This window comes from Pararge aegeria, chromosome 21, assembly GCF_905163445.1.
Source record: "Pararge aegeria chromosome 21, ilParAegt1.1, whole genome shotgun sequence".
Lineage (NCBI taxonomy): Eukaryota > Metazoa > Arthropoda > Insecta > Lepidoptera > Nymphalidae > Pararge > Pararge aegeria.
This window is the reverse complement of record NC_053200.1, coordinates 15,686,192-15,698,476: the sequence shown is the minus strand read 5'-3', so window position 1 is coordinate 15,698,476 and position 12,285 is coordinate 15,686,192. Positions and strand designations below refer to the sequence as shown.

At 35.5% G+C, this 12,285-nt stretch overlaps 1 protein-coding gene across 1 annotated transcript in view; it reads right to left on the bottom strand.

The window, feature by feature from the left end:
- LOC120633478 overlaps positions 1–6,324 on the bottom strand; it is a 33,494-nt gene extending 27,170 nt beyond the window's left edge. Inside the window, exon 1 of the mRNA XM_039903689.1 lies at positions 6,179–6,324. Coding sequence (XP_039759623.1) covers positions 6,179–6,248 — 70 coding nt within the window. The 5' untranslated portion in view covers positions 6,249–6,324. The remainder of the gene's footprint in view (positions 1–6,178) is intronic.
- Between the last annotated feature and the right edge of the window lie 5,961 nt (positions 6,325–12,285).

Here is a 12,285-nt window from a genome sequence, read left to right as displayed (position 1 = left end):
GTGGACTAAGTCAAAGTCAAAGGCAAATACTTCTTTATTCATATAGGCACATAGATGGCACTTTTGATGCGAACATTACATGTAAAATATGATATAGAAGTGAGTCGATGGCGATAACTAAATTCGTCAACTTAAAACTAAATGTGAGATGGTGATAAAAAATGGTGAAAAAAAAACAACCAGATATAAGACCAGTGCGCGTTTGGAAGCCTCGTTACTTTAGTTTTAAGTTGACGAATTTAGATATGGCCATCAACTCACTTCTATATCGTATTTTACATGTAGGTAATGTACGCTTCAAAAGTGTAATCTATGTGCCTATTTGAATAAATAAATATTTAACTTTGACTTTAGGCTATCACTGCCTCAGTTTATCGGTATAAACTATAGAAATAATAACGAACGAAAGCTGGTTATATGTTAAAACCTTTTACATGCATTGCATAGTTAATCGCTTTAGCATATACTTTTTTTTTTTTACTACGACCATACACACATCGCCAACTAGCCCCAAAGTAAGCGTAGCTTGTGTATGGGAACTAAGATGACTGATGAATATTTTTTTGATTAATATACATAAATACTTATAATATAAATATAAACCCCTAGACACTGATAAACGTTTATTTTCATCACATCAAAATTTTCCAGTTGTGGGAATCGAACCCACGGCCTTAGACTCAGAAAGCAGGGTCGCTGCCCACTGCGCCAATCGGCCGTCAACTTTGCTAATAGCTCTTCTAAATGTTGTTTCATAATATGATTATGGAATTCCAAGAATTGACAAGCGTATCTAGTGCATACATTAATGTTCAATGAGAGGTATCACACGAGGTCAAGATTATCGGAATAAGAGGGAGTGCAAATTGACTCGAAAGGCGCCTGGGTCCAGTATCTACAAGGGATATAACAAATAAAATAAAATTTTAAAAAAAAACGAGTGCGTTTGTTCGTGCATGCGCGTGTGTGTGCGTGCGTGTGAATCATTGTATTTTTCCAAAAGGTGAACAAATTTTGATTTTATTTTTAGACGGGAGTGTTCTTAGCTATGTTTGATGAAAATCCGTTCAAGATGGCCGCCGCCACAAAATGGCTGGCTGCTCACATGTTTTTTCACAACTCCCTCAATATGGATATCAAATGAAAGGGTTTTACTAGTAGAATAATTTACACTTTATTGAAAGCCAGGGTATTTTAAATTTTAAATATATATACTATTTACTGTAACTGAGATATTTTCCAAAAGATTTAAGTCACATCTCATAGTCGTTTATGTATTTTATAGAACGCTTAAGAGTTACACATGAAAACACTACTACACAATTAAAATACTTTTTTTTTTAAGTTTATATTATATGTATAGATGTTTGTTCCTCATTCCCGAATAAAATATTGAGCGGATTTTTCTATTTGAAAATAGAGATAGATTATACACTTTATTTTTTCATGGGGAAATACAACCGCATCACGGGGAGGCACGGTGGAATAAGGAATGTATAATTTCCGAAATTACTATGCCCAGAGCATAGTTATTCTGGTGGGAGGCTTCGGCCGTGGCTAGTTACCACCCTACCGACAAAGACGTTCGTATTAGGTTATGACTACCATACCCCTAACAGCTGCCATCTTAAAAAATACTTGTACAGAATATTCACCGTAATTAAAATATCACTTGCTTCAACGGTGAAGGAAAACATCGTGAGTTCTCCATAATGATCTCAAAAGGCGTGTGGAGTCCGTACACCAATCCGCACTGGGCCAGCGTGGTGGGCTACGGTCTAAACCCTTCTCATTGTTGGAGGAGACTCGTGCCATGTAGTGGGCGGTCCATGGGTTGTGTGTGTGTGGAATGTGTGTGTATCACCATCACCTCGCAATAATCAAGACATATATCTAAGTACGAAAATTTACGTAAAGGTACGGAATATTTACTGTGGGTAGCACCTGTGGGCGCAGTTTTTTTACTTTATTTAGAAGCTAGATGAAGTTAAATACTGTACATTTGATAAGTTACATAGTAGGTAAAGTCAAGAGGGCGTTATTATATGGCGTAATTGATTCACTTAAACTAGGTGCAATTACTTGAACCGCGGTAAACTCGTGGTTACAACGCGTTGATCTTTGGCACGGGATCGTAGGTTTCAATCCAGCAACTTCCGCTCTTCATCGCTATTATCACCGGTTTAATTATACTCACCATCCTACTTTAAAGGTTAATTTTATTTATTTATTTAGTTTCAATAGGACTACCAGCAAAATTACATGTATTATAGTTATGGATTAAGCTACCCCTAGGTTACTAATGACACATAATTTCACTTATGATAGTCACAGCATGCACTGGTTGGTATGTACGATAACTTAATTTAATACAAGAATTTAAATGAAAGATTTAAACTACCTCAAACACAGCACAAGTAACAATAAAATATATATACATATAAAGTTTAAGGTTGTGGGTTCTTCAGTATCTAACGGTAGAGAATATACATTTCTAATTTTTAAATAATGAGAAAAAGTATTTTATTTTCTGAAAGCTCCTTTGCTAGTAAAAAAAGTGTGCCATTGCTTTGGGACCTTCTTCTCGTCGCCTTAGCCCCCACTAATTTGGGGTGTGCACGATTCAAAAATTTTACTTATGCATGCAGATTTCTTCACGATGTCAAAGTCAAAGTCAAAAATATCTTTATTCAAGTAGGCCCACAGGTGGCACTTTTGATGCGTACATAAGAATTACATAAGAAGATGTTTATAGTCAGTTTTTTTATTCACTACAAGTTAGCCCTTGACAGTTGACTGCAATCTCACCTGTGGTAAGTGATTATGCAGTTTAAAATGATAGCGGGCTTAACTGTTAGGGGTGTGGAAGTTATAAATAACCCGTTCCCCTAATCGATTGTATGCGACATCGTTCCGGATTGGTAACGCTTGGCTGTTCGGTTTTGTCAGTACGGTTGTAACTAACTACGGCGAAAGCCTCCCACTATACCAGAAATAATTCAGAAATTATATATAATTATATAAATATAATTTCCGATTTCCAGCCGGGGATTGAATCCGAGACGCGGTTAAAAATATAAGTCGTATGACAGATATAGAAACTGCCAGGCTTGTGTATTTTAGTTACTTTCACAGCATTATGTCCTATGGTATATTTTTATTTTTATGGGGTGATGCTGCTGATATTGATTCTATTTTTGTACAGCAGAATAGGGCTGTTACAGAGAGTCTTTAAGAGATAAATTTAACGGTGCATAATCAATACACATTGGAAAATTTAATTTATATACATTATAACAAAATTTAAAAAGAAAGTGGACTGCAAAAATATTAATATTTGAAGTAAAAATAAACTTGTGTTGCAGTTTACTGGGCTGCATAAAATTAGTAATTCATTTTAGGGTAATTGTATATCTTTTTATAACAAATTACTAGATAAAATCCTTAAGATGTCTCTTAATAAGTTCAAAGTTTATATAAAACGTAATTTTATAGAAAAATCCTATTATAATATCAAGGATTACATGTATGATAAAAAAGCTGGGGTATGAATTGCTATAACTATAAAGCTATTATTTGACTGTGAGATGGTGATAACAAAAAATAACCTGGCTCTGGTTCTGATTGGCTCTTCGTAAACAAGGGCGCGTTAGGTTCTGCTTTAGTTTTAAGTTAACAAATGCAGTCATCACCATCACCTAACATTAGTGTTAACATGTTAAATATATAAGAACGCTTCAATAAGTATGTGTGATAAGGTCTACATGAATAAAACGGATTTTGGATTTTCAATTTGAATTTGACCTCGCACTTATAAGATCATAGCGCTTATCACTGAGCCAGGAAGGTCGTCAAAAGTAACTATAGATGACAACTAGCTGTTCGTGCATGGGGGAGCACGTTCTTGGCCACGTTGTAAAGGTAAGATTCAGACCTACAATATCAGTTAATTGTTGAGTTGATGTGAAACATCTATAGGTGAGGGTAAAAATGATTTTTGGCGTGGCGATACAGGCCGTGGGGACGCATCGCCACGCTATATGTATTATACGTAGTCCATACGTGATAGTGTATATAGTGTATTGTTTACCACGTTACACATGTGAGAAGCTGTCTTTTACTCATAAAAATATTTTTAACAATAAAATATCTCTGACAGCAATAATTCAGAAAGTGACAGTGTGCAGCCTCCTACAAAGAAACCAAAATTATACAGTGACTGTAATGCTTTGTCTTTTCATGCCACATCTGATTATTGTTGTAATCTGTTCTTTTATATTTTTTAATTTTTAATTCATACAACGTGTAAATGAAAACCGAAATAATAACAGAGACTTATCAGTGAAACCGAAACGCTTTTTCGAAACGAGTTTTTGAGTTAACCATTGCCATAGTTTTTACTGAAATAAATAAGATACAGCCCTAACACCACAATCGAAAGTAAAATGAAGTGACTCCTGTCACTTTATAAGGTACGTGTATCGTACTTACGCTACGGTAAGTACGATACACGTGTCAATCTTTTATCTTCAATAGGGATGTCATAAAATAAATAAATAAATAAGTAAACACAGATAATGTGTTTGAATTAGTTTGCATGCAAAAATTAATGTGCTACATTTGATTAAAGGTATATTGTACCTTTTTGAAGTCGATTTATACAAGAAATATCATGTCTCATGCAGTGAGATTAACGCATTTAGCGAACCGTTTTGCTCGTTGTTATTGCGTGTTTCCTCAATCCATCGGTACCTACACTTGAACCCCGGTTCAATGCCGCATTACTGCCGGACAGTACAGCATAACATAAATATTCAGACTGCGAAAAGTTTAACCGCTTCTTTATAAGCAGGGTCGACGGTTCGTTATTATTGTTTTTTTTTTATTTCGCTATAAGTTAGCCCTTGACTGCAATCTCGGCTGGTGAAGCAGTCTTAGATGGTTGCGGGCTAATCTGTTAGGCAGTATGGTAGTTATACCCCTAATAGGTTTCTAAGCGACATCGCACCGGAACACTTAATTGCTTAGCGGCAAGTCTTTCTCGGTAGGGTAACTAGCCACGGCCAAAGCCTCCCACCAAAAAAAGGCCAGAGAAAATTCAGAATTTATAAATTGCCAAATTTTCCCGGCCGGGAATCGAATCCGGGTCCTCCTGCTTTAATTCAAAGCGCTCACCGTTGCGCCTGGGAGGTTGTCAAAACATTTATTATTTGCTATTTTTCGCAAGTTTGCAATTTTTCACATTCTTCTGACTAAATAGACGTAACAATTATCTATAACTATTTGTACTGACCGACTGCGTATAACTCACAGTCTTTAGACTGAACGTAGAAATATTTCATGTTTATATAAAATCCCGTGTAATAATTTTCTTTCTTAATTTTGGCCCTAACAGGGTTGATTGTGGTAATAAAGTTTGAATAAAAAAAATCATGTCTAACATTGCTCAAGTTATATCCATTAAAGTAACCAGGTATTTGGGCTATTTGTTTAAAATAAAAATAAAAATATATTTAGATTTTTTTGAAAATAGCGTGATAACCCCCAAAAAGTTAAAATAAAACAAGTGGAAATGAATGAAGAAGAAGACGCTTTGCCTCCTGGAAACTGGCATAGCCACAACGGGAAAAATATTTTATCTACGGGATGCTATACGGGCGGAGTTGCTGGAATCTGCTAGTGAGATACGAGTACATATTAATAACCTGAGGTCAAGAGATAATTTCGATGACGAGACATTTCCTCATAATGATTGTCTGGAAGAAATCACTACAAGTGATAAGGCCCTTGTTTTTTCACAAATTTAAATTACTTGTACATTTGCTCTTTTTTATTTATTTCTGTTTTGTTCTTGTGTGCAATAAAGTATTATTGATTTGATAGCTCATTATGTTATTATGTTAGAGCTTCGGTCTCTCTTTTAGGGGAACGAATTTCGATCCCCGGCTCGTACCCTTTACGAAGTAATGTGCGTTTTAAGTAAGTAAATTGTACTTGATTTAACGGTAAACAAAAACATCGAAAGGAAACCTGAATGCTTGAAAGTTCTCCAAAATGTTTCAAAGACGTGTTTTTCTACCAATTTGCACGTAGCTAGTGTACCTGATGGACTACGCCTACACCCTTCTTATTCCGATCGATGATGATGATGGATTATTAAGTTGAGCGAAATACGTACCATTAACACTATATATAACAGCTGCACTTTGCCTAACCACCACCAACATATATATAACTAAGACTATCATCTTAAACAAATAAACTAATATCACAATGGAATTTAGTATAAAAAATTAGGCCTATAGCACACGTCCTACCATGCTACGTGACCAACTCGAGTGTCGTGTAAGATGTCGGTACAGGCTATTATCCTTATTATTGTCAGAGGCCTTCTGTGTTAGTAATAAAATCTTAAAAAGGTTATGTCTTTGTGTTGACTAAATATTTCTTTCCACTCCAAGTTAACGCTTGACTGTTATCTAACTTGGTAATAACGATGCAGTGTACGGTGGCTGCCACTTTACTACGGGCTTAGCTTTTATGGGTATTTGATGGGTTTTATGCGGCATCGTATCGGAAACTATCTTCGCTAGTCGTTAGGGCTTTAACTAGACGATTGAATTAATGTGTAACTCTGGTGCCAAAACTTGCGTGGAGAAGATCTGTTTGGTGTGGAGTATAAATATTGAGAAGTTAAAAATTACACCGTACAGATTCGCCTGCTTTCTGCGGAGCAATGATTTTCATTATACATCATGGAATTTCGCAAAGTAAAGCCTGCTTCTATCCAATGTTATTGCCTTCATGGAGGTATAAAGGCTGAAGAAGTTATAAATAACAGCGTACAGGTTCTCCTGCTTTTCACAGAGCATAGCAAATTAAGCTTGATTTTCATAATAAATCATGGAATTCAGCAAAGTAACGCCTGCTTCTATCCAATGTTATGGCTTCAATTAAGGTATAAAGATTAAAGAAGTTGTATATTACATCGTACAGATTCTCCTGCTTTTCGCGGAGCATAGCAAATTGAGCTTGATTTTCATAATAAATCATGGAATTCAGCAAAGTAACGCCTGCTTCTATTTAATGTTATGGCCTCAATTAAGGTATAAAGATTAAAGAAGTTATATATTACACCGTACAGATTCTCCTGCTTTTCGCGGAGCATAGCAAATTAAGCTTGATTTTCATAATAAATCATGGAATTCAGCAAAGTAACGCCTGCTTCTATCTAATGTTATGGCCTCAATTAAGGTATAAAGATTAAAGAAGTTGTATATTACACCGTACAGATTCTACTGCTTTTCGCGGAGCATAGCAAATTAAGCTTGATTTTCATAATAAATCATGGAATCCAGCAAAGTAACGCCTGCTTCTATCCATTATTATGCGTTCAGTTGGGATATAAAGATTTAAGAAGTTTTGAAATACAGCGTACAGATTCTCCTGATCATCGATTTCTTATTCAATTTATAATTTCTTCAATCCTTATACTCACTAAACAGATCTCCAGTAAGAGTTATAAAAAACTTAAAAATAGGCTTTTTAAGATTTATAAAAAGCCTAGCCTTAAATAATTATAACATGTACTGGATATTTTCTTCATTTTCTATCATCTGCATACCCTGTGCATAATCTCTATGCACGTTACTTCTTTTTATAAAAAATGAAAACGCATTATGAACGTCACTGTTCATGCCGAAAAATAGAGAAAAAGAATTTAAAAATTATTTAAAACGTTTTTTGCTCGAAATGAATTTCCTTGTGTATTCTTTTAAACTGATAAAATCTTAAGAAAAATTAAATTCCCGTGTAATTTTTCGTTGTAATTTGTTAATTTTTTTTTTTTTTGTAATTGGTAAGTAACTACAGTCGGGCGATGCCCCCTGTTGCAGTGGTGTGCGCTTTGGTATTGTGAGTGGTGGTTCCGAGTTCAATCGTCTGTATGGCAATTCGAGAATATATAATTTCTGAATTGTCCCTGGACTGGTCAGATTACCTACCGACAAAGACAGCGTTGCAGTACGATGCCGCGTGGAAATCGACTAGGGGTATTATATTAAGAATAATAGTTCTATACCCGTAACAGATTAGCCCGCTACTTACTTACACTTTACAATGATGGTTACTCAGTGGCGTGCACTACATGAACAAAAGCACTGCTTACGATTGATGAATTCCTTAACGACAAGGCTGCTTGGAAGCAGGCCACTTCGCTCTCATCTCTCACAAAACAGCAACATTCTAAAGATTGTTCAACTATAAAATGATGTTGGAAAAGAGCAATCCGCTGAGTTTTTTGCCGGCTCTACTCAGTGGAATCATCATTAGATACCATCTTCATATTGAAGTTCGGAGGTCAGACGGTGGAAAGTCGAACGATGATGTGCCATCCTCTTCAATACCGAATAGGTATTTCCGGTCCACTCTCTTATATCGTCGAACCACTTCTTCCTCGGTCTCCCAGGTGCTCTTTTCCCGGCAATTTTTCCTTCAAGGATCAACCTTGGAAACTCGAACAGGGATCCTCTCTGTAGGTGAGCGAAAAACGCAACCTTCCTTTGTATGGCATTTGGCCCTTCGTAATACTTGAGCGTTTGAGATGAATTGTCTCCATGATATTTAAAAAAAAATTCGTAATGACCAAATCTCAAACGCTTGCAACCTTGCGCTAGGGTGTAACTTGCAATTGTTAATAAAACCGTGCCGGGCTGTCTTTGGCCACTGCCAATAGAAGTGTAAACTTAATCTATATACACATATATACAGAGTATACATTTAGCTCATAATAATAATAATAATACTTATTTATTTGTAAGCATGTTTGTACAATATCAAGTTGTTAGTAAACAATACAGTCAGTTTTACTAAATTAATAGTGTGCATATTTTGTTCATGGATTTAAAAAAAATTAAAAAATCAACCGTAATTAACCAATACAATGAGATGTTCCATAATTTGTATTACGAATGGAAATTATTCAGTTTATAATAAATGTTCGGTGACGATGAAAATTTTCATTGAAGAATATCTACGGTGTAATTCATAACTTCCTCCATCCTCCTTATACTCCACAACCAACAGCTGATCTTCGGCAATGTTTAGGCATTGTTAGAAAGCCGGTCGGCACAGTGGACAGCGGCTCTGCTTTCTGCGTTCAGGGCTTTGGGTTCGATTCCCACAACTGGCAAAAATGCTTGTTTGTTTATGTGTATTTTCTACGTATATCTTAATATATATAAATCTCCTGTCACGATGTTTGTCCGCGATGGACTCCTTAACTACTTAACCGATTTTAAATTAAATTGGCAAACCGTTAGCAGTCTGGTCCAACTTAAGAGATAGGATAGCTTATATCTTTAATTATAGTCGCAATTTTATTTTATTGCAAATTATTTGTCTTTAATTAATTATATATATATCTTTAAGTATATATATATATCTATATACTACTATACTCATTTAAGGCTTAGCGATACTGAATACTTTAAAAAAAAAAAACGCAGACGAAGTCGCGGGCAACAGCTAGTATGTATATATAATTGTACACGTTGTATAACTATTGTATACAACGTGTAAATGAAAACCGAAATAATACTTCAATGGCTTAAGAGAAACATTAATTACTGTCTCTGAGACTTATCTGTGAAACCAAAACGTTAATAGTTTTCGAATAAACTATTGCCATAGTTTTTACTGAATGAAATCAGACACAGCTAAAATCACGTGCAAAAGTAAAATCAAGTGACTCCTGTCTCTTTATTAGGTAAGAGTCGTATAGTGTAGGTACTATGCGTGTGTCGGTCTTTTACCTTCTATAGGGTTGTCACAAATAAACACTTAGAACGCTTTGAATTAGTTTGTATGGAAAAATAAATATGCTTCTTTATATTTAATTTTTTCACATGACGATTCCTTATGAAATATACTGAGACACCCATGAACAGTATTTCGTAATTCCGTTACAAATTGTATAATGGAAACTCGCACCTGCTACTATCCAAAATTTGGAAACTGCGAGTTTCACCCTTTTGGTTCACTCATAAAATATACATATATACAAAGCATAAATATAGCGCATGGAAAGCGTTCGGTGACGCGAGCTCCATGATTTTTGTTCACTCAAAAAGTGCTGAACGCGCCTTAATAATATTTTAACTTACACAAACGAAAATTCTGTGTCCAGTAGACTACGAATGTTTCGGATTGTGCTCCGGAAATTTTAAAAAAACAAGTTCATTACGTGTCGTTCATACCGAACAATGAAGGAAAAGAATTCAACCATATTCAAAATGATTTTTTGCTCAAAATGCATCACCGCGTTTATTGCTTTGAACCGATAACATCTTTAGTAAAATACCACTCCCATGTTATTTTTATCGTGTTTTAAAGTAAGTTAAATAAACAAATATACAACAACAATACACACATCTCCATCTAGCCCCAAAGTAAGCGTAGCTTTTGTTAGGGGTACTAAGATGACTGATGAATATTTTTATGAATAATATACAACGAGTAATTCTTATATATATATAATTGGAATCTCGGAATCGGCTCCAACGATTTTCATGAAATTTAGTATTCAGGGGGTTTCGGGGGCGATAAATCGAACTAGCTAGGATTCATTTTTAGAAAATGTCATTTTATTCGCGTTTTATCGATATATATATAGTTGGAATCTCGGAATCGGCTCTAACGATTTTCATGAACTTTAGTATACAGGGGTTTTGGGGGCGATCAATCGATCTAGCTATAGGATTAATTTATATTGGAATTTCGGGCAAAAACTGCAAAAAATATCCTTTTTGAGAGATTCTGATGCGTGCGATGCGTGAACTGTGAACGTTACGCAAAACGTGTAAGTATATCGGAATTGTTGTTGTTGTTTCTTTAAAGTTCTATAAAACAGTCCGCGACAACATATGAATATTTTTTTAATCGGTTCATTCGCGGATGAAGTCGCGCGGGTCCGCTAGTACTTATAATATGCATATACACCCAGACACTGCAAAACATTCACGTTCATCAAACAAACATTTTTTAGTTGTGGTAATTGAACCTTTGAACTCTTTGATATATATATATATATATATATATATTTATATATTTTTTTTTTAATTTGTAATATTCATTTAGTTTTTAAATTTTAATATTTTTTTTTTTCTTGTATTTAAGTAATAGTTATTTTAATTTGATTTCAGTTATATTATCGAAGTCTTTATTTGCTTGTTTTAATTTTTGACATATGAGTATTTGGCCTGAATTAAAAGCATTCATTATTATTTATTATTATTATTATTATTGCTAACTTAAAGCTAACTGTAAGTTGCTACAGTAAGACGACGACAACCTCCCAGGTGCAGTGCTAAGCCCTATGGTCTTTTGAGTGGAGGTGTTGGGTTCTCTCAAATACGACACTGTACAAATTTGGAATTCACAATTTCTGAATTTTCGCTCGTCTGGTATGGTGAGAGTACCTTAATTTTCCGATCATTATCAACAAAATATCAACCCATCCAACAATGACAAGGGGCTATGGCTGCAGTACCAAGCTGGCCCAGTGCGGATTAGTGGAATCCACGTGACTTTGAGAAGGAGAACTCTCAGGCATGCAGGTTTCCTCATGATAACATCGTGAGGAAACCTGTATGCCTGAGAGTTCTTCTTACCTTCACCGTTCGCAAGTGATACTATAATTGCTTAATTTTACGATACAAACTTTCATCCTCCGACCCACCGCGTTGTATCACCCGTTGCCCGACTTCAAAGATTACGTTTCTCACATTCGTTTACAATTCTAAAGCCAGCGTCCGTCAGTGGTGGTGTCCACCACTCTCTTCTCACTTCTCTAGGAGCACATTAAGTCATCCATCCCGGTTATTACACATGATAATAAAGCCCGCCAATCCGCATTGGAGAAGCGTGGTGGGTCAATTACTCTAAAACCAATAATAACAATTGTTAAAGCCCGCCTATTAGATGAGGTTTACGCCCAGCAGTGAGAGTGAGAAATAGTCAGCTGAGGATGTACAAGGTCTGCAACTTGACAAATTCAAACTAGTTTCTCTTGAACAGAGATGGGTCATAATATTGTATTACATAAACCTGACACGCGTTCCGTGGCCTATTACTAGACCTATTAGTTACGCTAATACGTCATGTAAAAACGTCTTATGGTAAATCCGGAAAATTTAACGTCTGTTTGTATCAGGTAGAAGGCAAAAAGAACTATAGGGCGTTCACCTGTGTACGCCCAAATCTGACAACAGTACAGCAAAATACCGA